A 27,681-nucleotide genomic window follows, 5' to 3' on the forward strand; every position below is an offset into this window, starting at 1 on the left:
GCTGAGGGCAATGTCTGTTTGAGCTGCCTGGAGCTCTTTACAAGGAACAGCCCAAAGACTGAAGATGGTTTTCCCAAGGCATGGATGGAGCTGCCCTTGCTGGAGGCCAATTCAGCTGCGTGTGGGTCATGGGCCTGCATGCAGCACGTCACCAAAAGACGGACACACGGTCAACCCAAACTTGGAGCATGACTCCATGGATAGGGTGAGTCTCTCCCTGGAAATTTTGCCTACTGAAGGCATTCCCTTGCCCTGCTGGATGCTCTCCAGCTGCCTCCATGTCTGCAGGGCAGGGAAGTACAGCCCTGCTTGATGTGGTTTGAGAGCTGGGTTTGTACCCAGGGCCCTTCTGAGCACGTCCCCTGCTTGAGCATCCCCAGGCATGTGGTACCACAGGGTCCTTCCAGCTCAGTCACTGGGGAGTTGTGCAAGTTTCCAGCTTCCCCACTGGTGATGGTTTGTGCTCCAGGCTGAGGCAGCCTTTAGGTCAGGGGAAAGGAAGCATGAGGAAGCACTAATGCCAGGAGAAGTCATGTCACGTGAAGCCCAGGGATGTGTCCCAGATGGTGGGGAGATGTTTTCTGCAAACCTTTCTTTAACTCTGTAAAGCATTCAGGAGAGCCCCCCACCACAGCCTGAGACAAGCCTCAGGCCAGGTAGATGAGGCCTGTGCAGCCCTTCCCTTCCAGCTTCTGCTTGTATGGGTTGACTTTTCCCAGGCGATCCTTGACTTGGAGCTCATCCACTGCAGTTACAAACAGCACTTCACTGTGCCAAGCCAACATCTCCTCCCTGCACGGGACCCCTCCTGTACTTCTGCGCTCACTGACGTGACAGTGCATGGGGTATCTTCTCCTTGTGGATCCTTGGAAGGATCCTGCAAGGCAGAGCAGGAATGTCAGCAATGAGGAAATGAAACGGCAGCGCTGACAGAAACAAAAGCACAGCTTGTGGTTTTAGGGAGGATATTTTGCTTTGGAGATGAGTCTGTTGGAAATTTACTTGTGCAGTGACTGTGGACCTGGGGTGGTGCAGGAGAAGTATAAAAGCCAGCCCTTCTCCTCACTCTCACATCCAGTCCTCTTGTCTCCATCTCATTGGGAACAAGGTAAGCTTGAAGACTTTTCTGCTCTCCCTCCTTCTCTTCTCCTCCCTTCTGCTTTCTGCACATACCTGCCCCTTTGTTCTATGCTGGGTCATGGGGCTGCCTATGCTGGGAGAGGAGTGGGAACAGAAAGTGTGCAAGAGTTTGGGACTTGGCTGAAGTGAGCGATGGGATAGGTGGGATTACCCTGGGCTTGGTTGCTCTTGGCAGGGAACTTCTTGGCTAAATGGAAGGAGAAGCCTGTGGGCATCAGTACAGCACCTCCAGCTCTTGTTCCCATCTTGCCTTAACAAGGCAGCTGCATGGTGTGGTGACGGGTTGCTTTTCAAATGCCTCTCATGACTTTTTCTTGCCATCTCTGCCAGGTGCACCTGCAGCCCCAAGACATGTCCTGCTTCACCCCGTGCCGGCCCTGCCAGCCCAGCGGCCCCACCCCGCTGGCCAACAGCTGCAATGAGCCCTGTGTCCAGCAGTGCCAGGACTCCACCGTGGCCATCCAGCCCTCGCCTGTGGTGGTGACGCTGCCCGGGCCCATCCTCAGCTCCTTCCCACAGAACACCGCCGTGGGATCCTCCACCTCGGCTGCTGTTGGCAGCATCCTCAGCTCTGGTGGAGTGCCCATCAGCTCCGGGGGCTTTGGCCTCTCAGGCTTGGGCAGTGGCCTCTGTGGCACGAGGTGCCTCCCCTGCTAAAGCTGCTGGCGATGGCCCTGGAGAAGGAACCCAGGGACACACAGGATGGCACAAGCCTGGGATAGAGCATCAATGCTCTATCTACCACTCAGATGACTTCTTTCCCATCTTTTGACTCATTAAAGTTCTGCTGCATCCCAGTCCATGCCTCTGTGTCATCCTTTGCCCTGCACATGCTCACCCTGCATGTCCAGTGAGGGAGGTGTTGCTGTGTGGTTCCGGGAGGGCGTTGTTGGAAGTGGCATTGCCATGGTCGTCAACATTGCATTCATTATTCTAACGCAGCACTGATTACTCATATTAAGGTGACCTTTCTAAATTCCTCTGCCTCTCTGTACCTCCAAGAATTACCTGATGCCATTCAGCAACCATTCAGATACTCCAGGAATTCTTTTAGTTCTCCCATCAAAGCCTTCCTTCTCTTCTCTGTTGTCAGCACAGCCTGTGTCCTCAGTCTCTCATCCACAAGTAAATGTTTCAGCCCCCTCACTAACCTGCCTAATCTTCATGTATTTCACTTCCCTTGCTGGAGATATTTTTGTGTTACAGTCCAGTAGGCAGCACAGCATGCTTGATGCCATCTGGGGAGTGCAGAGCAGAGTGGGATCTTTGCTCCCATCAATATCCTGTTGACAGTCGTGCTCTGATAGCCCACAATGTTGATGACAGTCCTTGGTGTCCAGGAACACTCCTGGCACTTCCTCCTGTTTTGATGGTGTTACCACAGAAGCACCTCACGTGGGCCCTGCTTTTCAGAGGCTGAAGCATGTGACAGGGTTGGCTACTACAATGCCAACTTCAAATCTGGACTCTGTGAGGATGTTTGTCACTGTGCCCAGCTGTGTCCTGCAGCCGTTCAGCTGCTCCTCTCCCTCAGATGCCCCTGGACAGTTCTTTGAGACTCTCAGCCCACACCCGCTGCCTCTCCCTGCCTCCCTCCATCCAGAAACTCTCCCAGGAAAGTTGCATTGAGGAAATCCACAATATCAGAATGGCCTGCGAGAAGAAAAGACTGAGAGCAGACCTTTAAGGAAGACATGGGGACACTGGAGATTGAAAACTGGACATGAGCCAGCAATGTGCCTTTGCAGCTGAGAAATTCCAGCAGGTCCGGGGCTGCACAAACAGAACCATAGCCAGCAGGTCAAGGCAGGGGATTCTCCCCTTCTTATCTGCTCTGCTTAGACCTCAGCTGGAGCCCTGAATCCAGTCTGGAGTCCTCAATTCAAAGTAGACACGGAGCTGTGAGAGCAGCTCCAGACAAGGGCTGCAAAATGATCACACGGATGCATTGCCCCTGCTCTGGAGAAAGGCTGGGGGGAGTGGAGGTTTCTGAGGCAGGGGAAGAGCAGGCTCTGGGGACAGCTCATTGCAGCCTTTCAATATGTAAAGGGCATGAATGAGGAGGTTGGAGAGAGGCGTTTTCTCAAGGCCTGCACTGATTGGACAAGGAGCAACAGTTTTAAACTGAACTAGGATAAATACAGATGGGACATGAGGAAGAATTTTACTATGGTGAGAGTGGTAGGACACTGGGAAATGCTGCCTAGAGAATGAGGGCGTGTCCCATCTTGGGAAGGGTTCACGGTCACATTTGCTCAAACCTTATGGGATGCAGTGACAGATATCCGTGTCCACGGCAGCAGGGCTGGACTGGATAAACCTCAACGGTCTCTTCCAACCAAACCCATTCTATGATGCCATGATAACAGGGGGCTGTGAGAAGGCAGCCCACTGCACTGTGTCCCTCCCTTTGAGAACATCCTGTGTTAGGATGGGATCTGCTGGAGTCTGAAGGGAATCCAGAACCTCTGTCTGGTCAGTAACACACTCACTGCTGACTACTCGTGTCACAGTGTGGGGAGGAAAAGGAAAAGAAGTGCAAACAAAGTGAATGTTTGTTCCTGGACAATGTGGGGAAGTTCTATCCTGACCTAAAGAGGCTCAAAAATTCAGAACCCAAAGGGTCGCTCAGTGCACACTGAGCACAGCCAATGCCAGCCTGTGATGACAACCAGTGCAAAACAAGCCCCAACAACCCCCTCCCAGAAACACCCCAGGGCAGCCTCTCTGCCTTGGGAGAGGCTCTGCAGGGCAAAGGATGACACAAAGGCATGGGCTGGGATGCAGCAGAATTTAATGAGTCAAAAGAGGGAAAAGAGGGGAATCCAGGTGGAGGCTCCAGTGCAGGGAGCAGCTTTAGCAGGGGAAGCACCTCGTGCCACAGAGGCCACTGCCCAAGCCTGAGAGGCCAAAGCCCCCGGAGCTGATGGGCACTCCCTGAGAGCTGAGGATGCTGCCAACAGCAGCCGAGGTGGAGGATCCCACGGCGGTGTTCTGTGGGAAGGAGCTGAGGATGGGCCCGGGCAGGGTCACCACCACGGGCGAGGGCTGGATGGCCACGGTGGAGTCCGGGGTCTTCTGGACAGAGGGCTCATTGCAGCTGCTGGCCAGCGGGGTGGGGCCGCTGGGCTGGCAGGGCCGGCACGGGGTGAAGCAGGACATGTCTTGGGGCTGCAGGTGCACCTGGAACAGAGAGCAGAGAGGAGCAGACCATGAGGGGTGTTTCAAGAGCAACCTGTCACCCCCCACGTGAGGGATACCCTTTTTCTCTTCCCTAAAGGACTCCACTAGTAGCCCACAAGCATCTCCTTTCCCTCAGAAGAACTCAGCAGGAATTGAAGTCCCAGGGATGACCCCACGTAGCTCATGGCTCCAGACAAGTCTCTCTGAAGCCTGAACTTTTTCCTTTCCCCAGTGTCTTGTTCCTTTCCTATCCGTGCATTCTCATGGCCCCAGAATATGACAGAGAGATGTATGTGCTGAGACAGCCCACAGGAGAAGGAAAAGGAGGATAAGGAGGAGGATAAGAGAAAAGTCTTCCAAACTCACCTTGTTCCCAGTGAGATGGAACCGTAAAGAGTGGATGAGAGAATGAAGAGAAGGTCCTGCTTTTATACTGCTCCTGCACCGCCCCAGGCCCACAGTCACTGCGCAAGAGCAGTAATTTTCCTACAGACTCGCCTCCCCAGCAAAATATCCTCCCTAATGCCACAGCTTGTGCTTTTGTTTCCATCAACGCTGCCATTTTCATTCCCTCCTTTCTGACGTGACCAATAGGCCTCCAAGGATTCTTTCAAGCACTGAGATGAAAGGCCCAAGGATTTTCTGGGCAGTGACACATCAGCACGTGCAGAAGATGAGTTGCATGTGCTGGAGGGGTCTATGCAGACAGTTGACACCTATCTGGGGAAATACGGTGTGGTTGTTTTCTACCTTCTTTGCAGGCAGCTGGACATACCCTCCCACCAAGCCTGTCTTCTCCTTATGTGACAGTTTGTTTGGCAAGGTTGTCCCCTCTCGTGGCTGCCTTGTGGGACTCCCAGTGTGTGCCATCAGCAGTTGTGAGGGAAGATAACTTTGCTCTCCTGGACGCCAGGATTCCTTGAGATGCCCTCTGGAGCTGGGTCCCTTCTCACTGTTGTAGGGGTGTGTGGAGGTTGAGTAAATACCTTGTTCTTCCCATTTTCCTCAGATCAACATACACTTTGGCCACACACTTTGGCCCCATACTAGCCGAGGATACTTTTCCAAAAGAAGCTGCTTGTCCTGAAAGCCCCCTTGTTGCAGCGGGGATTACTGCAACATGTATAAGACAGCGAGGCCCGTGGAAAAGAAATATGGACCGATTCTTGGTCTTTAGTTTTAGAGATGTTTATTTTCCAGCCCCAACTGGGGCCGGCGGCTGCCGAGGCACTGTAGCAATCATGGGACCAGAGGTTCCTTCCCTGCGCACGGGAACACAAAACAATCAATGGGGAAAAAGGTTGGCCAGGGAGTGGGGAAACCCGGTGCCTCCACCCTGGGACCCCTCTCCCAGGACCCCATGGCAGGGGGGAGGAACCCCAACACTTCACCCTTTTGTTTTAACTAAAAGAGATTTAAAACTTAACATTGGAAACAACTGGAAAAACATAAGATAACAATTTCAAAAGAAAACAAGCCACCCTCCTGAGTCTCTAAATGTCCAAATGGATTTTTTCTCTGGAACATCTTAAGGCTGGCAGAAAGGAGACAGGACACTCTGAGCACGCTTTGTGGGGAAACTGAGGCAGGAGAGGGTTTCTCCCATTTCTACCTGTTGGAACTCTAATCAAAAATAATTAATTTCTTCCCTCCCCTTTTTCATCCACCCCTCGGCATCGGAGAGGTGTTGTAGGGAAAGGGAATTGTATAGGGAAGCCATGGGGTGAAAAATGGATTAGGGATAAATTGCAGATGGGGTTAACTTAGGAAAGGGTTCATATTGGGTAGAGGGTAAAAGGGGAAAGTAGGCTGCAGGTAGGGAAGTTGCTGCGATGGATATTGTTTATAATTTTGACCATAATGGCTGCCTTTGACTGGAATACCACCAGGCCCTGTCACGTGGGCCACCTGTGGGCCTTTTCTTCCTTGCACAACATCAAATTGTACAGCTTCTCCATCTCCTACACTTTGGAGGTATTTTTCAAGGTTATTCCTTTTAATGGCACTTCTAGGGATGAATACATCTTCCTGGTTGTCACATCTCATTATAAAACCACAGTTGTTTTTGACATTGTACCACTTCACAATTCCTGATTCTTGTTGCTAGAACTTCTCCTATTACGTGCTTGCATCTGTGTTGTGGCTGCTGGTCCTGCGAGGCCACTGCTTCGCCGACTCCAACGCCTCGGTCGGGCCCCAGCGTTGCTGCTGCTCCACGCCCTCCGAGAGGCGCCGCTTCGGCTCGGTGCTGCGCTGCGCGGCTTCTCGTGTTGCTGTGGAAACCGCCGCTTCTCTCTCTACGAAGCTCTCTGAGCCGTGTGCTCGGAGCGGGTTCTCAAGCTGAGCCCGGTTCCTGGCTGCTCGCAGGAGCCGCCTCTCTGCTGCACGTGGCCCACGGAACCCGCGGCGCCTGCGGCGTCGCTCCCTCACTCGCAGTCGCATGGCAGGGGACCCCGAGACAGGGATGGGGTCCGCGATAAGGCGCGGGCTCCCGAGGATGCCGGGCGCATCCAGCATGGGCACCTCTGCCGGCACGGGCAGGGGACACCCTGTGGCTGCAGTCACGTGCTCCTGGGATGGCCACCGCACTGTCCCAGCCATGTGATGATGGTCATCTTCTGCCACTGAGGTAATGGGACCATGCACACGCGCCTGAAGAGCTTCACTGATTACAGGAGATGCATGGAGAAGTTCTATCACTAGTCCATGTTTTCATTGAGCCAATATCTCACCCAAGATCTCGGACCAAAAATACAAGTTACCAATTCCAGGAGGATTAATATCAAAAAGTAAGTCTCGAGAAATACAAAAGAAATTTTTGAAAAGCCAGTCAAAAAAATGTTCTAGATCTCCCTGAGCAAGTTTCCTGTTTTGCTGTGCCAGGATTCCTTTAACTTCTAGATACATTTCTTTCTGTGGCTTAGACAGCCACACTTCCCACAATTCCTCCATAGTCCAGAGAGAACAGCCAAAGCAAGGCAAGAAGAGAGAGATCCAGAGTGTCCTTTTTCACATGAATTTTCAGGGACCTTCAGAATTTCAGTTATTCCTCAGGCGCTGTCTCCAGGGGATTGTTCTGCCCACCATTGTTGCAGTGGGGAATTTTGCAACCTGCATAAGACAGCGAGACCCGTGGAAAAATATAAGGACCGATTCTTGATAGATGTTTTTCAGAGATGTTTATTTTCCAGCCACATGGCCGGCGACTGCCGAAGAACTGTAACAATCACGGAACCAGCAGGGTCCTTCCTGGGCAGAGGAACACAAAACACCCAATGGGGAACGAGGTTGACCAGAGAGTGGAGAAACCCGGTGCCTCTACCCCGGGGCCCCTTCTCCCCGGACCCCATGGCAGGAGGGAGGAACCCCAACACCCCCTGAGCTGTGGGAGGGATGGTAACAAGTTCATGCTGAGGGCAATGTCTGTTTGAGCTGCCTGGAGCTCTTTACAAGGAACAGCCCAAAGACTGAAGATGGTTTTCCCAAGGCATGGATGGAGCTGCCCTTGCTGGAGGCCAATTCAGCTGTGTGTGGGTCATGGGCCTGCATGCAGAACGTCACCAAAAGACGGACACACGGTCAACCCAAACTTGGAGCATGACTCCATGGATAGGGTGAGTCTCTCCCTGGAAATTTTGCCTACTGAAGGCATTCCCTTGCCCTGCTGGATGCTCTCCAGCTGCCTCCATGTCTGCAGGGCAGGGAAGTACAGCCCTGCTTGATGTGGTTTGAGAGCTGGGTTTGTACCCAGGGCCCTTCTGAGCACGTCCCCTGCTTGAGCATCCCCAGGCATGTGGTACCACAGGGTCCTTCCAGCTCAGTCACTGGGGAGTTGTGCAAGTTTCCAGCTTCCCCACTGGTGATGGTTTGTGCTCCAGGCTGAGGCAGCCTTTAGGTCAGGGGAAAGGAAGCATGAGGAAGCACTAATGCCAGGAGAAGTCATGTCACGTGAAGCCCAGGGATGTGTCCCAGATGGTGGGGAGATGTTTTCTGCAAACCTTTCTTTAACTCTGTAAAGCATTCAGGAGAGCCCCCCACCACAGCCTGAGACAAGCCTCAGGCCAGGTAGATGAGGCCTGTGCAGCCCTTCCCTTCCAGCTTCTGCTTGTATGGGTTGACTTTTCCCAGGCGATCCTTGACTTGGAGCTCATCCACTGCAGTTACAAACAGCACTTCACTGTGCCAAGCCAACATCTCCTCCCTGCACGGGACCCCTCCTGTACTTCTGCGCTCACTGACGTGACAGTGCATGGGGTATCTTCTCCTTGTGGATCCTTGGAAGGATCCTGCAAGGCAGAGCAGGAATGTCAGCAATGAGGAAATGAAACGGCAGCGCTGACAGAAACAAAAGCACAGCTTGTGGTTTTAGGGAGGATATTTTGCTTTGGAGATGAGTCTGTTGGAAATTTACTTGTGCAGTGACTGTGGACCTGGGGTGGTGCAGGAGAAGTATAAAAGCCAGCCCTTCTCCTCACTCTCACATCCAGTCTCTTGTCTCCATCTCATTGGGAACAAGGTAAGCTTGAAGACTTTTCTGCTCTCCCTCCTTCTCTTCTCCTCCCTTCTGCTTTCTGCACATACCTGCCCCTTTGTTCTATGCTGGGTCATGGGGCTGCCTATGCTGGGGAGAGGGGTGGGAACAGAAAGTGTGCAAGAGTTTGGGACTTGGCTGAAGTGAGTGATGGGATAGGTGGGATTACCCTGGGCTTGGTTGCTCTTGGCAGGGAACTTCTTGGCTAAATGGAAGGAGAAGCTGTGGGCATCAGTACAGCACCTCCAGCTCTTGTTCCATCTTGCCTTAACAAGGCAGCTGCATGGTGTGGTGACGGGTTGCTTTTCAAATGCCCTCTCATGACTTTTTCTTGCCATCTCTGCCAGGTGCACCTGCAGCCCCAAGACATGTCCTGCTTCACCCCGTGGCCGGCCCTGCCAGCCCAGCGGCCCCACCCCGCTGGCCAACAGCTGCAATGAGCCCTGTGTCCAGCAGTGCCAGGACTCCACCGTGGCCATCCAGCCCTCGCCTGTGGTGGTGACGCTGCCCGGGCCCATCCTCAGCTCCTTCCCACAGAACAGCCGTGGTGGGATCCTCCACCTCGGCTGCTGTTGGCAGCATCCTCAGCTCTGGTGGAGTGCCCATCAGCTCCGGGGGCTTTGGCCTCTCAGGCTTGGGCAGTGGCCTCTGTGGCACGAGGTGCCTCCCTGCTAAAGCTGCTGGCGATGGCCCTGGAGAAGGAACCCAGGGACACACAGGATGGCAAACAAGCCTGGATAGAGCATCAATGCTCTATCTACCACTCAGATGACTTCTTTCCATCTTTGACTCATTAAAGTTCTGCTGGCATCCAGTCCATGCTCTGTGTCATCCTTTGCCCTGCACATGCTCACCCTGCATGTCCAGTGAGGGAGGTGTTGCTGTGTGGTTCCGGGAGGGCGTTGTTTGGAAGTGGATTGGCATGGTCGTCAACATTGCATTCATTATCTAACGCAGCACTGATTACTCATATTAAGGTGACCTTTCTAAATTCCTCTGCCTCTCTGTACCTCCAAGAATTACCTGATGCCATTCAGCAACCATTCAGATACTCCAGGAATTCTTTTAGTTCTCCCATCAAAGCCTTCCTTCTCTTCTCTGTTGTCAGCACAGCCTGTGTCCTCAGTCTCTCATCCACAAGTAAATGTTTCAGCCCCCTCACTAACCTGCCTAATCTTCATGTATTTCACTTCCCTTGCTGGAGATATTTTTGTGTTACAGTCCAGTAGGCAGCACAGCATGCTTGATGCCATCTGGGGAGTGCAGAGCAGAGTGGGATCTTTGCTCCCATCAATATCCTGTTGACAGTCGTGCTCTGATAGCCCACAATGTTGATGACAGTCCTTGGTGTCCAGGAACACTCCTGGCACTTCCTCCTGTTTTGATGGTGTTACCACAGAAGCACCTCACGTGGGCCCTGCTTTTCAGAGGCTGAAGCATGTGACAGGGTTGGCTACTACAATGCCAACTTCAAATCTGGACTCTGTGAGGATGTTTGTCACTGTGCCCAGCTGTGTCCTGCAGCCGTTCAGCTGCTCCTCTCCCTCAGATGCCCCTGGACAGTTCTTTGAGACTCTCAGCCCACACCCGCTGCCTCTCCCTGCCTCCCTCCATCCAGAAACTCTCCCAGGAAAGCTCATTGAGGAAATCCACAATATCAGAACGGCCTGCGAGAAGAAAAGACTGAGAGCAGACCTTTAAGGAAGACATGGGTGTTGCAGTGGGGATCCTGCAACACGCATATATCAAACCAGGAGTCCCGTGGAAAGGAAATATATATGGACAGACAGATTCTTGCTAGATGTTTCAGAGATGTTTATTTCTCCAGCCGCATGGCCGGAGCTCTGCCCAGGAACTGTTCCAGTCACGGGACCAAGGGTCCTTCTGCCCGCGCAGGGAACACAAACCAACCAATGGGAACGAGGCTGAGCAGGGGCAGGGAAACCCCGTGTCTGTGCCCTCAGGGCCCCTCTCCCAGGGCTACACGGCAGGGGAGGGACCCCAACACCTCACCCGTTTTATTTTAATAAAAGGAGAATGAAAACAACTGGATAAACATAACAAGAACAGTTTTAAGACAAAACAAGCCACCCTCCTGAGTCTTTAAATGTCCAATCAGATTCTGTGGAACATCTTAGGGCTGACAGAAGGGAGACAGGACTCTCTGAGCATGCTTTGTGGGGAAACTGAGGCAGGAGAGGGTTTAACTTCTTCCCTCCCCCTTTTCATCCCCCACTCGGCATTGGAAAGGGATTTTGGGGAAACAATTGGCAAAAGCATGGTTTTGTGGGGAAACCATGGGTGAAAAAATGGATTCGGAATACACTGGGGGTAATAGGACATAGGGTAAAAGGGAAAGGTGGGATTAGGAAAGGGAGACTGTAGGGGGGCTTACAGTGGAGATATTGTCTAACATGACTACGATTTTTTGCATATATACTGCCTTTTACAGGAACACCATCAGGCCCAGTGACCTGCGATGCTTGTAACCCTTTTCTCCCTAGAACAATTTTGAATTCCACGACTTCTCCATCTCCCAAGCTTGGGATGCATTTTTCAGGGTTATTCTTTTTAATAGCAGTTCTATGCATGAATATGTCTTGCTGGTTGTCACACCTTGTTATAAAACCATAATTTTGCTTAACATTATACCATTTTACTATCCCTAAGGTCTTAGTTACTATGATCTTCTCCTTTTTCCGAGTGGTGCTGTTTTCTGTCTCGCTGCATCTTTGCTCTCTCCTTCGGTCGCTACCGTGTTGGAATTGTCGGGGCTGCTCGTGCCCGCGCTCTTCCCGGGGTCGCGTTCGGGGCTGCGCGGGCCGGGCCGGGCCCGCCGCTCAGTTCTCCGTGCATCGCCTCCCTGGTCGCAGCTTCGCTGCCGATGCCGGGCGCTGCACCCACGTCTCGGCCGGGCCCCGAGCGACGACTCCCCCGCGCCCTGCTCCAGCGCGCCTTTCGGCTGGGCGCGGCTCCGCTCCACCGCCACCGCCGCCAGCCGCCGCCCGCGCGCCGCCCCTCTCGGTCGGGCATTCACGGGGCTCGCTCCACCACGCGCTGTGCGGGACCGGGCAGGCACCGCCGGGTCCCGCTGCTCCCGCCGCGCCTCTCTCCGCCACCGACACTGCGGCTCGCGTGGCTCCGCCCGCGCGGGAACTGCCTCGCTGCTGCTCGCAGAGCGCTCGGTGCACGTGGCCTGGGCCGCACGGTCCCTGCGCCACGCTTCCCTTCGCCAGGACACAGCTGACATTGCTCAACAGTCTCGGTAACTAAATAATATTCACGAAAATATTCTTCCATCGGCATATATTTTGACTCCAGTATTAACTGTGTCCAAACGGTTTTCCAAAAGCCCTTGGTAAGAATTAAATCCCAAGAAACATAGAAAAAGTTCTTAAACAACCATGCCAGGAAGTGTTTCAGTTCTTTTTGAGCTTGAATCAAGCTAAAATTTACAAATCGTTGTTCAAGAATCATCTTAAGTTTAAGATAAATGTCCATATGCGGCTCTGAGAGCCAAGAGTCTTCCCACGGTTCCTCCATAGTTTAGATACGGAATAGCAAAGCAAAACCAAGAAGAGGAATCCAAAGTTTCCAGGGTTTACTCACACAAATCAGTCGCTTAGGGATCGGGGATCGTTCTGCTCACAATTCTCCACCATTTGTTGCAGTGGGGATCCTGCAACACGCATATATCAAACCAGGAGTCCCGTGGAAAGGAAATATATATGGACAGACAGATTCTTGCTAGATGTTTCAGAGATGTTTATTTCTCCAGCCGCATGGCCGGAGCTCTGCCCAGGAACTGTTCCAGTCACGGGACCAAGGGTCCTTCTGCCCGCGCAGGGAACACAAACCAACCAATGGGAACGAGGCTGAGCAGGGGCAGGGAAACCCCGTGTCTGTGCCCTCAGGGCCCCTCTCCCAGGGCTACACGGCGGGGGAGGGACCCCAACACATGGGACACTGGAGATTGAAAACTGGACATGAGCCAGCAATGTGCCTTTGCAGCTGAGAAATTCCAGCAGGTCCAGGGCTGCACAAACAGAACCATAGCCAGCAGGTCAAGGCAGGGGATTCTCCCCTTCTTATCTGCTCTGCTTAGACCTCAGCTGGAGCCCTGAATCCAGTCTGGAGTCCTCAATTCAAAGTAGACACGGAGCTGTGAGAGCAGCTCCAGACAAGGGCTGCAAAATGAACACATGGATGCATCACCCCTGCCATGGAGAAAGGCTGAGAGATTTGAGGTTTTTCAGGCAGGAGAAGAGCAGGCTCTGGGGAGATCTTATTGCATCATTGCAATATGTAAAGGGCATGAATGAGGAGGTTGGAGAGAGGCGTTTTCTCAAGGCCTGCACTGATTGGACAAGGAGCAACAGTTTTAAACTGAACTAGGATAAATACAGATGGGACATGAGGAAGAATTTTACTATGGTGAGAGTGGTAGGACACTGGGAAATGCTGCCTAGAGAATGAGGGCGTGTCCCATCTTGGGAAGGGTTCACGGTCTGTTTGCTCAAACCTTATGGGATGCAGTGACAGATATCCGTGTCCACGCAGCAGGGCTGGACTGGATAAACCTCAACGGTCTCTTCCAACCAAATCCATTCTATGGATGCCATGATAACAGGGGGCTGTGAGAAGGCAGCCCACTGCACGGTGTCCCTCCCTTTGAGAACATCCTGTGTTAGAATGGGATCTGCTGGAGTCTGAAGGGAATCCAGAACCTCTGTCTGGTCAGTAACACACTCACTTGCTGACTACTCGTGTCACAGTGTGGGGAGGAAAAGGAAAAGAAGTGCAAACAAAGTGAATGTTTGTTCCTGGACAATGTGGGGAAGTTCTATCCTGACCTAAAGAGGCTCAAAATTCAGAACCCAAGGGTCGCTCAGTGCACACTGAGCACAGCCAATGCCAGCCTGTGATGACAACCAGTGCAAAACAAGCCCCAACAACCCCCTCCAGAAACACCCCAGGGCAGCCTCTCTGCCTTGGGAGAGGCTCTGCAGGGCAAAGGATGACACAAAGGCATGGGCTGGGATGCAGCAGAATTTAATGAGTCAAAAGAGGGAAAGAGGGGAATCCAGGTGGAGGCTCCAGTGCAGGGAGCAGCTTTAGCAGGGGAAGCACCTCGTGCCACAGAGGCCACTGCCCAAGCCTGAGAGGCCAAAGCCCCCGGAGCTGATGGGCACTCCCTGAGAGCTGAGGATGCTGCCAACAGCAGCCGAGGTGGAGGATCCCACGGCGGTGTTCTGTGGGAAGGAGCTGAGGATGGGCCCGGGCAGGGTCACCACCACGGGCGAGGGCTGGATGGCCACGGTGGAGTCCGGGGTCTTCTGGACAGAGGGCTCATTGCAGCTGCTGGCCAGCGGGGGGGGGCCGCTGGGCTGGCAGGGCCGGCACGGGGTGAAGCAGGACATGTCTTGGGGCTGCAGGTGCACCTGGAACAGAGAGCAGAGAGGGGCAGACCATGAGGGGTGTTTCAAGAGCAACCTGTCACCCCCCACGTGAGGGATACCCTTTTTCTCTTCCCTAAAGGACTCCACTAGTAGCCACAAGCATCTCCTTTCCCTCAGAAGAACTCAGCAGGAATTGAAGTCCCAGGGATGACCCCACGTAGCTCATGGCTCCAGACAAGTCTCTCTGAAGCCTGAACTTTTTCCTTTCCCCAGTGTCTTGTTCCTTTCCTATCCGTGCATTCTCATGGCCCCAGAATATGACAGAGAGATGTATGTGCTGAGACAGCCCACAGGAGAAGGAAAAGGAGGATAAGGAGGAGGATAAGAGAAAAGTCTTCCAAACTCACCTTGTTCCCAGTGAGATGGAACCGTAAAGAGTGGATGAGAGAATGAAGAGAAGGTCCTGCTTTTATACTGCTCCTGCACCGCCCCAGGCCCACAGTCACTGCGCAAGAGCAGTAATTTTCCTACCAGACTCGCCTCCCCAGCAAAATATCCTCCCTAATGCCACAGCTTGTGCTTTTGTTTCCATCAACGCTGCCATTTTCATTCCCTCCTTTCTGACGTGACCAATAGGCCTCCAAGGATTCTTTCAAGCACTGAGATGAAAGGCCCAAGGATTTTCTGGGCAGTGACACATCAGCACGTGCAGAAGATGAGTTGCATGTGCTGGAGGGGTCTATGCAGACAGTTGACACCTATCTGGGGAAATACGGTGTGGTTGTTTTCTACCTTCTTTGCAGGCAGCTGGACATACCCTCCCACCAAGCCTGTCTTCTCCTTATGTGACAGTTTGTTTGGCAAGGTTGTCCCCTCTCGTGGCTGCCTTGTGGGACTCCCAGTGTGTGCCATCAGCAGTTGTGAGGGAAGATAACTTTGCTCTCCTGGACGCCAGGATTCCTTGAGATGCCCTCTGGAGCTGGGTCCCTTCTCACTGTTGTAGGGGGTGTGTGGAGGTTGAGTAAATACCTTGTTCTTCCCATTTTCCTCAGATCAACATACACTTTGGCCACACACTTTGGCCCCATACTAGCCGAGGATACTTTTCCAAAAGAAGCTGCTTGTCCTGAAAGCCCCCTTGTTGCAGCGGGGATTACTGCAACATGTATAAGACAGCGAGGCCCGTGGAAAAGAAATATGGACCGATTCTTGGTCTTTAGTTTTAGAGATGTTTATTTTCCAGCCCCAACTGGGGCCGGCGGCTGCCGAGGCACTGTAGCAATCATGGGACCAGAGGTTCCTTCCCTGCGCACGGGAACACAAAACAATCAATGGGGAAAAAGGTTGGCCAGGGAGTGGGGAAACCCGGTGCCTCCACCCTGGGACCCCTCTCCCAGGACCCCATGGCAGGGGGGAGGAACCCCAACACTTCACCCTTTTGTTTTAACTAAAAGAGATTTAAAACTTAACATTGGAAACAACTGGAAAAACATAAGATAACAATTTCAAAAGAAAACAAGCCACCCTCCTGAGTCTCTAAATGTCCAAATGGATTTTTTCTCTGGAACATCTTAAGGCTGGCAGAAAGGAGACAGGACACTCTGAGCACGCTTTGTGGGGAAACTGAGGCAGGAGAGGGTTTCTCCCATTTCTACCTGTTGGAACTCTAATCAAAAATAATTAATTTCTTCCCTCCCCTTTTTCATCCACCCCTCGGCATCGGAGAGGTGTTGTAGGGAAAGGGAATTGTATAGGGAAGCCATGGGGTGAAAAATGGATTAGGGATAAATTGCAGATGGGGTTAACTTAGGAAAGGGTTCATATTGGGTAGAGGGTAAAAGGGGAAAGTAGGCTGCAGGTAGGGAAGTTGCTGCGATGGATATTGTTTATAATTTTGACCATAATGGCTGCCTTTGACTGGAATACCACCAGGCCCTGTCACGTGGGCCACCTGTGGGCCTTTTCTTCCTTGCACAACATCAAATTGTACAGCTTCTCCATCTCCTACACTTTGGAGGTATTTTTCAAGGTTATTCCTTTTAATGGCACTTCTAGGGATGAATACATCTTCCTGGTTGTCACATCTCATTATAAAACCACAGTTGTTTTTGACATTGTACCACTTCACAATTCCTGATTCTTGTTGCTAGAACTTCTCCTATTACGTGCTTGCATCTGTGTTGTGGCTGCTGGTCCTGCGAGGCCACTGCTTCGCCGACTCCAACGCCTCGGTCGGGCCCCAGCGTTGCTGCTGCTCCGCGCCCTCCGAGAGGCGCCGCTTCGGCTCGGTGCTGCGCTGCGCGGCTTCTCGTGTCGCTGTGGAAACCGCCGCTTCTCTCTCTACGAAGCTCTCTGAGCCGTGTGCTCGGAGCGGGTTCTCCAAGCTGAGCCCGGTTCCTGGCTGCTCGCAGGAGCCGCCTCTCTGCTGCACGTGGCCCACGGAACCCGCGGCGCCTGCGGCGTCGCTCCCTCACTCGCAGTCGCATGGCAGGGGACCCCGAGACAGGGATGGGGTCCGCGATAAGGCGCGGGCTCCCGAGGATGCCGGGCGCATCCAGCATGGGCACCTCTGCCGGCACGGGCAGGGGACACCCTGTGGCTGCAGTCACGCGCTCCTGGGATGGCCACCGCACTGTCCCAGCCATGTGATGATGGTCATCTTCTGCCACTGAGGTAATGGGACCATGCACACGCGCCTGAAGAGCTTCACTGATTACAGGAGATGCATGGAGAAGTTCTATCACTAGTCCATGTTTTCATTGAGCCAATATCTCACCCAAGATCTCGGACCAAAAATACAAGTTACCAATTCCAGGAGGATTAATATCAAAAAGTAAGTCTCGAGAAATACAAAAGAAATTTTTGAAAAGCCAGTCAAAAAAATGTTCTAGATCTCCCTGAGCAAGTTTCCTGTTTTGCTGTGCCAGGATTCCTTTAACTTCTAGATACATTTCTTTCTGTGGCTTAGACAGCCACACTTCCCACAATTCCTCCATAGTCCAGAGAGAACAGCCAAAGCAAGGCAAGAAGAGAGAGATCCAGAGTGTCCTTTTTCACATGAATTTTCAGGGACCTTCAGAATTTCAGTTATTCCTCAGGCGCTGTCTCCAGGGGATTGTTCTGCCCACCATTGTTGCAGTGGGGAATTTTGCAACCTGCATAAGACAGCGAGACCCGTGGAAAAATATAAGGACCGATTCTTGATAGATGTTTTTCAGAGATGTTTATTTTCCAGCCACATGGCCGGCGACTGCCGAAGAACTGTAACAATCACGGAACCAGCAGGGTCCTTCCTGGGCAGAGGAACACAAAACACCCAATGGGGAACGAGGTTGACCAGAGAGTGGAGAAACCCGGTGCCTCTACCCCGGGGCCCCTTCTCCCCGGACCCCATGGCAGGAGGGAGGAACCCCAACACCCCCTGAGCTGTGGGAGGGATGGTAACAAGTTCATGCTGAGGGCAATGTCTGTTTGAGCTGCCTGGAGCTCTTTACAAGGAACAGCCCAAAGACTGAAGATGGTTTTCCCAAGGCATGGATGGAGCTGCCCTTGCTGGAGGCCAATTCAGCTGTGTGTGGGTCATGGGCCTGCATGCAGAACGTCACCAAAAGACGGACACACGGTCAACCCAAACTTGGAGCATGACTCCATGGATAGGGTGAGTCTCTCCCTGGAAATTTTGCCTACTGAAGGCATTCCCTTGCCCTGCTGGATGCTCTCCAGCTGCCTCCATGTCTGCAGGGCAGGGAAGTACAGCCCTGCTTGATGTGGTTTGAGAGCTGGGTTTGTACCCAGGGCCCTTCTGAGCACGTCCCCTGCTTGAGCATCCCCAGGCATGTGGTACCACAGGGTCCTTCCAGCTCAGTCACTGGGGAGTTGTGCAAGTTTCCAGCTTCCCCACTGGTGATGGTTTGTGCTCCAGGCTGAGGCAGCCTTTAGGTCAGGGGAAAGGAAGCATGAGGAAGCACTAATGCCAGGAGAAGTCATGTCACGTGAAGCCCAGGGATGTGTCCCAGATGGTGGGGAGATGTTTTCTGCAAACCTTTCTTTAACTCTGTAAAGCATTCAGGAGAGCCCCCCACCACAGCCTGAGACAAGCCTCAGGCCAGGTAGATGAGGCCTGTGCAGCCCTTCCCTTCCAGCTTCTGCTTGTATGGGTTGACTTTTCCCAGGCGATCCTTGACTTGGAGCTCATCCACTGCAGTTACAAACAGCACTTCACTGTGCCAAGCCAACATCTCCTCCCTGCACGGGACCCCTCCTGTACTTCTGCGCTCACTGACGTGACAGTGCATGGGGTATCTTCTCCTTGTGGATCCTTGGAAGGATCCTGCAAGGCAGAGCAGGAATGTCAGCAATGAGGAAATGAAACGGCAGCGCTGACAGAAACAAAAGCACAGCTTGTGGTTTTAGGGAGGATATTTTGCTTTGGAGATGAGTCTGTTGGAAATTTACTTGTGCAGTGACTGTGGACCTGGGGTGGTGCAGGAGAAGTATAAAAGCCAGCCCTTCTCCTCACTCTCACATCCAGTCCTCTTGTCTCCATCTCATTGGGAACAAGGTAAGCTTGAAGACTTTTCTGCTCTCCCTCCTTCTCTTCTCCTCCCTTCTGCTTTCTGCACATACCTGCCCCTTTGTTCTATGCTGGGTCATGGGGCTGCCTATGCTGGGAGAGGAGTGGGAACAGAAAGTGTGCAAGAGTTTGGGACTTGGCTGAAGTGAGCGATGGGATAGGTGGGATTACCCTGGGCTTGGTTGCTCTTGGCAGGGAACTTCTTGGCTAAATGGAAGGAGAAGCCTGTGGGCCTCAGTACAGCACCTCCAGCTCTTGTTCCCATCTTGCCTTAACAAGGCAGCTGCATGGTGTGGTGACGGGTTGCTTTTCAAATGCCTCTCATGACTTTTTCTTGCCATCTCTGCCAGGTGCACCTGCAGCCCCAAGACATGTCCTGCTACACCCCGTGCCGGCCCTGCCAGCCCAGCGGCCCCACCCCGCTGGCCAACAGCTGCAATGAGCCCTGTGTCCAGCAGTGCCAGGACTCCACCGTGGCCATCCAGCCCTCGCCTGTGGTGGTGACGCTGCCCGGGCCCATCCTCAGCTCCTTCCCACAGAACACCGTGGTGGGATCCTCCACCTCGGCTGCTGTTGGCAGCATCCTCAGCTCTCAGGGAGTGCCCATCAGCTCCGGGGGCTTTGGCCTCTCAGGCTTGGGCAGTGGCCTCTGTGGCACGAGGTGCCTCCCCTGCTAAAGCTGCTGGCGATGGCCCTGGAGAAGGAACCCAGGGACACACAGGATGGCACAAGCCTGGGATAGAGCATCAATGCTCTATCTACCACTCAGATGACTTCTTTCCCATCTTTTGACTCATTAAAGTTCTGCTGCATCCCAGTCCATGCCTCTGTGTCATCCTTTGCCCTGCACATGCTCACCCTGCATGTCCAGTGAGGGAGGTGTTGCTGTGTGGTTCCGGGAGGGCGTTGTTGGAAGTGGCATTGCCATGGTCGTCAACATTGCATTCATTATTCTAACGCAGCACTGATTACTCATATTAAGTGTGACCTTTCTAAATTCCTCTGCCTCTCTGTACCTCCAAGAATTACCTGATGCCATTCAGCAACCATTCAGATACTCCAGGAATTCTTTTAGTCCTCCCATCAAAGCCTTCCTTCTCTTCTCTGTTGTCAGCACAGCCTGTGTCCTCAGTCTCTCATCCACAAGTAAATGTTTCAGCCCACTCCCTGACCTGCCTAATCTTCATGTATTTCACTTCCCTTGCTGGAGATATTTTTGTGTTACAGTCCAGTAGGCAGCACAGCATGCTTGATGCCATCTGGGGAGTGCAGAGCAGAGTGGGATCTTTGCTCCCATCAATATCCTGTTGACAGTCGTGCTCTGATAGCCCACAATGTTGATGACAGTCCTTGGTGTCCAGGAACACTCCTGGCACTTCCTCCTGTTTTGATGGTGTTACCACAGAAGCACCTCACGTGGGCCCTGCTTTTCAGAGGCTGAAGCATGTGACAGGGTTGGCTACTACAATGCCAACTTCAAATCTGGACTCTGTGAGGATGTTTGTCACTGTGCCCAGCTGTGTCCTGCAGCCGTTCAGCTGCTCCTCTCCCTCAGATGCCCCTGGACAGTTCTTTGAGACTCTCAGCCCACACCCGCTGCCTCTCCCTGCCTCCCTCCATCCAGAAACTCTCCCAGGAAAGTTGCATTGAGGAAATCCACAATATCAGAATGGCCTGCGAGAAGAAAAGACTGAGAGCAGACCTTTAAGGAAGACATGGGGACACTGGAGATTGAAAACTGGACATGAGCCAGCAATGTGCCTTTGCAGCTGAGAAATTCCAGCAGGTCCAGGGCTGCACAAACAGAACCATAGCCAGCAGGTCAAGGCAGGGGATTCTCCCCTTCTTATCTGCTCTGCTTAGACCTCAGCTGGAGCCCTGAATCCAGTCTGGAGTCCTCAATTCAAAGTAGACACGGAGCTGTGAGAGCAGCTCCAGACAAGGGCTGCAAAATGATCACACGGATGCATTGCCCCTGCTCTGGAGAAAGGCTGGGGGGAGTGGAGGTTTCTGAGGCAGGAGAAGAGCAGGCTCTGGGGACAGCTCATTGCAGCCTTTCAATATGTAAAGGGCATGAATGAGGAGGTTGGAGAGAGGCGTTTTCTCAAGGCCTGCACTGATTGGACAAGGAGCAACAGTTTTAAACTGAACTAGGATAAATACAGATGGGACATGAGGAAGAATTTTACTATGGTGAGAGTGGTAGGACACTGGGAAATGCTGCCTAGAGAATGAGGGCGTGTCCCATCTTGGGAAGGGTTCACGGTCATGTTTGCTCAAACCTTATGGGATGCAGTGACAGATATCCGTGTCCACGGCAGCAGGGCTGGACTGGATAAACCTCAACGGTCTCTTCCAACCAAATCCATTCTATGATGCCATGATAACAGGGGGCTGTGAGAAGGCAGCCCACTGCACGGTGTCCCTCCCTTTGAGAACATCCTGTGTTAGAATGGGATCTGCTGGAGTCTGAAGGGAATCCAGAACCTCTGTCTGGTCAGTAACACACTCACTGCTGACTACTCGTGTCACAGTGTGGGGAGGAAAAGGAAAAGAAGTGCAAACAAAGTGAATGTTTGTTCCTGGACAATGTGGGGAACAAACATTCACTTTGTTTGCACTTCTTTTCCTTTTCCTCCCCACACTGTGACACGAGTAGTCAGCAGTGAGTGTGTTACTGACCAGACAGAGGTTCTGGATTCCCTTCAGACTCCAGCAGATCCCATCCTAACACAGGATGTTCTCAAAGGGAGGGGCACCGTGCAGTGGGCTGCCTTCTCACAGCCCCCTGTTATCATGGCATCATAGAATGGATTTGGTTGGAAGAGACCGTTGAGGTTTATCCAGTCCAGCCCTGCTGCCGTGGACACGGATATCTGTCACTGCATCCCATAAGGTTTGAGCAAACGTGACCGTGAACCCTTCCCAAGATGGGACACGCCCTCATTCTCTAGGCAGCATTTCCCAGTGTCCTACCACTCTCACCATAGTAAAATTCTTCCTCATGTCCCATCTGTATTTATCCTAGTTCAGTTTAAAACTGTTGCTCCTTGTCCAATCAGTGCAGGCCTTGAGAAAACGCCTCTCTCCAACCTCCTCATTCATGCCCTTTACATATTGAAAGGCTGCAATGAGCTGTCCCCAGAGCCTGCTCTTCTCCTGCCTCAGAAACCTCCACTCCCCCCAGCCTTTCTCCAGAGCAGGGGCAATGCATCCGTGTGATCATTTTGCAGCCCTTGTCTGGAGCTGCTCTCACAGCTCCGTGTCTACTTGGAATTGAGGACTCCAGACTGGATTCAGGGCTCCAGCTGAGGTCTAAGCAGAGCAGATACGAAGGGGAGAATCCCCTGCCTTGACCTGCTGGCCATGGTTCTGTTTGTGCAGCCCTGGACCTGATGGAATTTCTCAGCTGCAAAGGCACACTGCTGGCTCATGTCCAGTTTTCAATCTCCAGTGTCCCCATGTCTTCCTTAAAGGTCTGCTCTCAGTCTTTTCTTCTCGTAGGCCATTCTGATATTGTGGATTTCCTCAATGCAACTTTCCTGGGAGAGTTTCTGGATGGAGGGAGGCAGGGAGAGGCAGCGGGTGTGGGCTGAGAGTCTCAAAGAACTGTCCAGGGGCATCTGAGGGAGAGGAGCAGCTGAACGGCTGCAGGACACAGCTGGGCACAGTGACAAACATCCTCACAGAGTCCAGATTTGAAGTTGGCATTGTAGTAGCCAACCCTGTCACATGCTTCAGCCTCTGAAAAGCAGGGCCCACGTGAGGTGCTTCTGTGGTAACACCATCAAAACAGGAGGAAGTGCCAGGAGTGTTCCTGGACACCAAGGACTGTCATCAACATTGTGGGCTATCAGAGCACGACTGTCAACAGGATATTGATGGGAGCAAAGATCCCACTCTGCTCTGCACTCCCCAGATGGCATCAAGCATGCTGTGCTGCCTACTGGACTGTAACACAAAAATATCTCCAGCAAGGGAAGTGAAATACATGAAGATTGGGCAGGTCAGGGAGTGGGCTGAAACATTTACTTGTGGATGAGAGACTGAGGACACAGGCTGTGCTGACAACAGAGAAGAGAAGGAAGGCTTTGATGGGAGGACTAAAAGAATTCCTGGAGTATCTGAATGGTTGCTGAATGGCATCAGGTAATTCTTGGAGGTACAGAGAGGCAGAGGAATTTAGAAAGGTCACACTTAATATGAGTAATCAGTGCTGCGTTAGAATAATGAATGCAATGTTGACGACCATGGCAATGCCACTTCCAACAACGCCCTCCCGGAACCACACAGCAACACCTCCCTCACTGGACATGCAGGGTGAGCATGTGCAGGGCAAAGGATGACACAGAGGCATGGACTGGGATGCAGCAGAACTTTAATGAGACAAAAGATGGGAAAGAAGTCATCTGAGTGGTAGATAGAGCATTGATGCTCTATCCCAAGCTTGTACCATCCTGTGTGTCCCTGGGTTCCTTCTCCAGGGCCATCGCCAGCAGCTTTAGCAGGGGAGGCCCCTCGTGCCACAGAGGCCACTGCCCAAGCCTGAGAGGCCAAAGCCCCCGGAGCTGATGGGCACTCCCTGAGAGCTGAGGATGCTGCCAACAGCAGCCGAGGTGGAGGATCCCACCACGGTGTTCTGTGGGAAGGAGCTGAGGATGGGCCCGGGCAGGGTCACCACCACAGGAGAGGGTTCGATGATGACGGTGGAGTCCTGGCACTGCCGGACACAGGGCTCATTGCAGCTGTTGGCCAGCGGGGTGGGGCCGCAGGGCTGGCAGGGCCGGCACGGGTTGTAGCAGGACATGTCTTGGGGCTGCAGGTGCACCTGGCAGAGAGAGCAGAGAGGACCAGAGTACAAGGAGTGCGTAAGGATCCAACTGTCATCACACCATGAGGGAGCAAAGGCATGAGCTGGGAATAAGAGCTGGAGGCTGTTTGTGGAGGCACATGGGCTCTTCCCCTCACACAAACCCCACCAAGAGCTCAAGCCCAGGGACATCCCCAACCAGCCCAAAGCTGGGGCAATACTTTTGCTAAGACCCAGCAGTCACACACCTCCCACTCCTTTCCTCCCCTCACAAAAAGCATCTCCAAGATCCCGCATGGGACAAAGTCATGGGTATGTGTAGAGAAATCGCAGAGAAGAAGGAGAAAATGAAGAATGGGCTTCAAACTCACCTTGTTCCAAGGAGATGGAGGTGAGTGGAGTGAATGTGAGAGTGCGGAGAAGAGCCTGCTTTTATACAGCTCTTGCATTGCCCCAGGCCCACAGTCCTGCACAAGGGCAGTAATTTTACAACAGACTCACCTAGAAAACAAAATATCCTACATAATGGCACCGATTCTGGTTATGTTTCCATCTACCTTGACATTTTACTTCCTCATTTCTGACATTCCTGCCCTGCTCTGCAGGATCCTTTCATGTGTCACAATAAGAAGCTAAAGAATATCCCAAGCCGAATCATGTCTGTTGGGCCAGAGGTGCTGGAAGGGTCCCATGCAGGCAGGAGATGTTAGCTTGGGGCAGTGAAGTGCAATTGTTTGCAACTGCCTGTGGAAGAAGTGCCCCAGCTCTGCCCCCTGCAACATATGTCACCACATCCCCCAAGAGTTCCTCCTGCTCAGGGACCTGTCACTTGCTTCTCTCTCTTCCCTTTCTCTGTAAGGGTCACGAGCTGCAGCATCTCCAGGCAGCCAGGTTGTGCCAATGTTTCATCTCTCTTCCTCTTTCTGCCCTTTGCTCTGGGGGGCCGATCTTTGCTAGGCTGTTGGAATATCCAGGGTGGGGTTAGGAAAGCCAAAGCTCACCTGGAGCTGAATCAGGCAAAGCACGTGGAGGGCAACAAGGTGGTCTTCCAGGAAAAGGGAGAATTGGCCAAAGGCAGCCACAGTACTCAACTCAGCTTCCCTGAGGGCAGGGTGTACATGCCTGGCAGAGGTACTCCAGGGGTTCCTGGAATTGTTCTTTACTGGCAGAAGTTGCTATCAGGAATTTGAGTTCCTGACGCTCCTCAGGTTGCTGGGATATGGGAAGAGTTCCCCACAGTTCAACGGGATAAGTGTGGGAACATAAACAGTTTGACCTGACAAAAGTGTCTGTGATTTGATGCTGTGCACACAGGCGGGATGGTTGGTGTCAACTCCCTTTGAAATCACAGCTGTCAAAAAAGCATGTGAGCACTGGAAACGAGCTGGAGGACTTGGCCCACGCAAGTTTTTCTGCCTTCAAGAAGGTGCCAAGAAGTCTTGCACTGAAAAAGGAAGAACTCTTGAATCACTGCACAGAACTCTGCTGTGATCTTACAGCCTTCAAATTCTGCAGTGCCACATGCCTGGGGATGCTCCGGGAGGAGATGTGCTCTGAAGCGCCCTGGGTACAAAACCAGCTCTCAGACTACACCAGTGAGGGATGCACTTCCCTGCCCTCCAGACATGGAGGCAGCTGGGATGCATCCCAGGAGGGCAAGGGAATGCCTTGAGTAAACAAATTTCCTGGGGTAGACTCTCCCTGCCTGTGGCAAGTCACACTCTAATTTTGGATTGGCCGGTTGTCAACCTTTTGGCATCCTGTTGGCCCACGTCCCACACAGAGCTGAATTCCCCCACAGCCAGGGCAGCTGCACCATGTCCCAGTAAAACCATCTCTGAGCACTGGACTGCAGCTCCAGGCAGCCCCATGGTCACTGCCCTCTCCGTGACCTGGTTGTCAGCACTCCCTCAACCCAGGGGGCTTGCAGGACTCATTGTGTTTGCAAAAAGTGTGCAGGGCTTTGACTCTGCTGCTGGCAGTGCCCACAGCTGCTGCTAAAGCTTATGGTGGTGTCAGGAGAGTAGAGGTCCAAGGTTTATTGAGGAATCAAGGAATTTGAGAGAACAACATTTTTCTGCAAGCCTAATGATAGTATAGGTTGGGGACCCCAGAGACTGTCACAAGAAAGGGTGACTTTCAGAAGGAAATTGGCAATTGTGTCCCCGGAAGGAGATTTCCCTGAGTGAAAGCATCAGACAACAGCACTGCAGCGCACCCGTCTATCAATGCCCAGTGACTCCTGGCATGAGCAGGGAAGCAGCAGGGAGGGAGAGGAATGGGGTCCAGAGTCTGGCACAGGGGCCTTTAGGTGTCCAAGAGGTGCTTTGGTGGGAAGATGTGCACATTGTCCTGCACAGGGTGCTGAAAACAGACCCACCAGATTTCCCCAGACCTCAGGCTGCACAGACACCTCCAGTGAGTGGAGCACATCTTCTGCCTGTACTGATGAGTACCTGAGCAGGAAATCATCAGGTTCCTCATCCAGGTACTTGAAAGGTGCCTCTGTTACTTAGAGGGTGAGTCAGAAATGAGGAAATGAAATGGCACTGTTGATGGAAACTAAAACACAACCTGGGGCAGTAGGTCATATATTTTGCTTTAGAGATGAGTGTGTTGGAAAATTGCTGTCTTTATGCAGTGACTGTGGGCTGGGGGCAGCGCTGGAGCAGTATAAAAAGGGCCCTTCTCACCACTCTCTCATCCACTTCTCTCTTCTCCATCGCACTGGGAACAAGGTGAGCTTGGAGCCGGTTCTTATCCTCCTTCTTATTTTCCTTGTCCTTCTACTCCTTCCACATTATCCTCTTCTGGGACCTCTTCTCACATCTCCAAACCCAGTACTGGGTCTTGAGGCTGCTTACCATGGGAGAGGGACAGTATATAACGGAGAAAGGATGGATAAAGAATAAGATGTTTCCTGAGCTATGGGCTAGCTGGGGTGCTCCATGGCTCTTGGTGGAGCTCACTGAGCTGAGAGAAAGGATCTACCTCATTTTGAGGTGAAAGGTGGCACTTCAAATACCTCTCATGAATTGATTCTCTGCTCTCTGTTCCAGGTGCACCTGCAGCCCCAAGACATGTCCTGCTTCACCCCGTGCCGGCCCTGCCAGCCCTGCGGCCCCACCCCACTGGCCAACAGCTGCAATGAGCCCTGTGTCCGGCAGTGCCAGGACTCCACCGTGGCCATCCAGCCCTCGCCTGTGGTTGTGACCCTGCCTGGTCCCATCCTCAGCTCCTTCCCACCGCCGTGGGATCCTCCACCTCTGCTGCTGTTGGCAGCATCGTCAGCTCTGGCAGAGCGCCCATCAGCTCCGGGGGCTGTGACCCGTCTGGCATTTCCAGGTGCTACTATGGCAGAAGGTGCTTCCCCTGCTAAAGCTGCTCCCTGCACTGGAGCCTCCACCTCGATCCCCTTCTTTCCCCTCTCTTGACTCATTAAATTCTGCTGCATCCCAGCCCATGCCTTTGTGTCATCCTTTGCCCTGCAGACCCTCTCCCAAGGCAGAGAGGCTGCCCTGGGGTGTTTCTGGGAGGGGGTTGTTGGGCTGGTTTTGCACTGGCTGTCAACACAGGCTGGCATTGGCTGTGCTCAGTGTGCACTAAGCGACCCTCTGGGTTCTCAGTTTCCCTGAATTCCCTCCCTTTTCCAGCTGCCCAAGATGGTTTTGATGTAGCTCAGGACACAGTTGGCATTCTGGGCTGCCAGAGCACAGTTCTGGTTTGTGACAAGCCTATCATCCCACAGGCACCCCCAAGTCCTTCTTGGCAGTGCTGCATAGAATAGATTAGAATGGCATAGAATAGAATAGAATAGAATAGAATAGAATAGAATAGAATAGAATAGAATGGAATAGAATAACCCTAGAACAGAATAAAATTACCCTACATAGTCCAGGGACAGCCATGCACCTCTTTTCCCTTTCCTCTTTAAGCTGAACAGTTGACACAAGGACTCAGCACTCAATGTGGCACTGACAAGATGGAGGCACCAGCTTCCCTCAGACTCCAGGAGATCCCATCCTAACCACAGGATTCCCAAAAT

The 27,681-nt window shown here is 52.7% G+C and overlaps 3 protein-coding genes and 1 pseudogene across 5 annotated transcripts; 3 read left to right on the plus strand and 1 right to left on the minus strand.

Moving 5' to 3' along the window:
* The first annotated feature begins 999 nt into the window (after nucleotides 1–999).
* Nucleotides 1,000–1,937, plus strand: LOC120411344 (feather keratin 1-like). The gene is made up of 2 exons (XM_039565716.1): nucleotides 1,000–1,108; nucleotides 1,471–1,937. The coding sequence occupies exon 2, from the start codon at nucleotides 1,492–1,494 to the stop codon at nucleotides 1,795–1,797; it is 306 nt and encodes a 101-aa protein (XP_039421650.1). The 5' UTR covers nucleotides 1,000–1,108; nucleotides 1,471–1,491; the 3' UTR covers nucleotides 1,798–1,937.
* Nucleotides 1,938–13,924: 11,987 nt separating this feature from the next.
* Nucleotides 13,925–24,100, minus strand: LOC120411331 (feather keratin 1-like). 3 transcript variants are annotated; one of them, XM_039565704.1, is made up of 3 exons: nucleotides 24,008–24,100; nucleotides 23,344–23,654; nucleotides 13,925–13,984 (listed from the first exon to the last, which is right to left on the minus strand). In XM_039565704.1, the coding sequence occupies exons 1-3, from the start codon at nucleotides 24,083–24,085 to the stop codon at nucleotides 13,969–13,971; spliced, it is 405 nt and encodes a 134-aa protein (XP_039421638.1). In that variant the 5' UTR covers nucleotides 24,086–24,100; the 3' UTR covers nucleotides 13,925–13,968. The 3 variants fall into 3 exon arrangements, with proteins under 3 accessions (XP_039421638.1, XP_039421636.1, XP_039421637.1); XM_039565702.1 differs by lacking the exon at nucleotides 23,344–23,654 and having other exon boundaries at nucleotides 13,932–14,295; XM_039565703.1 differs by lacking the exon at nucleotides 13,925–13,984 and having other exon boundaries at nucleotides 23,188–23,654.
* On the plus strand, nucleotides 18,729–27,081 carry LOC120411342 (feather keratin 1-like). The gene is made up of 3 exons (XM_039565713.1): nucleotides 18,729–18,814; nucleotides 19,177–19,487; nucleotides 27,000–27,081. The coding sequence occupies exons 2-3, from the start codon at nucleotides 19,198–19,200 to the stop codon at nucleotides 27,013–27,015; spliced, it is 306 nt and encodes a 101-aa protein (XP_039421647.1). The 5' UTR covers nucleotides 18,729–18,814; nucleotides 19,177–19,197; the 3' UTR covers nucleotides 27,016–27,081.
* LOC120411349 lies at nucleotides 26,292–27,015 on the plus strand (annotated as a pseudogene).
* Nucleotides 27,082–27,681: the final 600 nt, after the last annotated feature.

This window comes from Corvus cornix, chromosome 27 (assembly GCF_000738735.6).
Source record: "Corvus cornix cornix isolate S_Up_H32 chromosome 27, ASM73873v5, whole genome shotgun sequence".
NCBI lineage: Eukaryota > Metazoa > Chordata > Aves > Passeriformes > Corvidae > Corvus > Corvus cornix.

What these genes read in the sequence shown, in the direction of transcription:
- LOC120411344 (XM_039565716.1), top strand. Translation starts at nt 1,492, where the DNA reads ATGTCCTGCTTCACCCCGTGCCGGCCCTGCCAGCCCAGCGGCCCCACC.
- LOC120411342 (XM_039565713.1), top strand. Translation starts at nt 19,198, where the DNA reads ATGTCCTGCTACACCCCGTGCCGGCCCTGCCAGCCCAGCGGCCCCACC.
- LOC120411331 (XM_039565704.1), bottom strand. Translation starts at nt 24,085, where the DNA reads ATGCAAGAGCTGTATAAAAGCAGGCTCTTCTCCGCACTCTCACATTCA. An exon ending in CTCCATCTCCTTGGAACAAG is followed by an intron (nt 23,655 to 24,007) that starts GTGAGTTTGAAG and finishes TCTCTCTGCCAG; the next exon opens with GTGCACCTGCAGCCCCAAGA.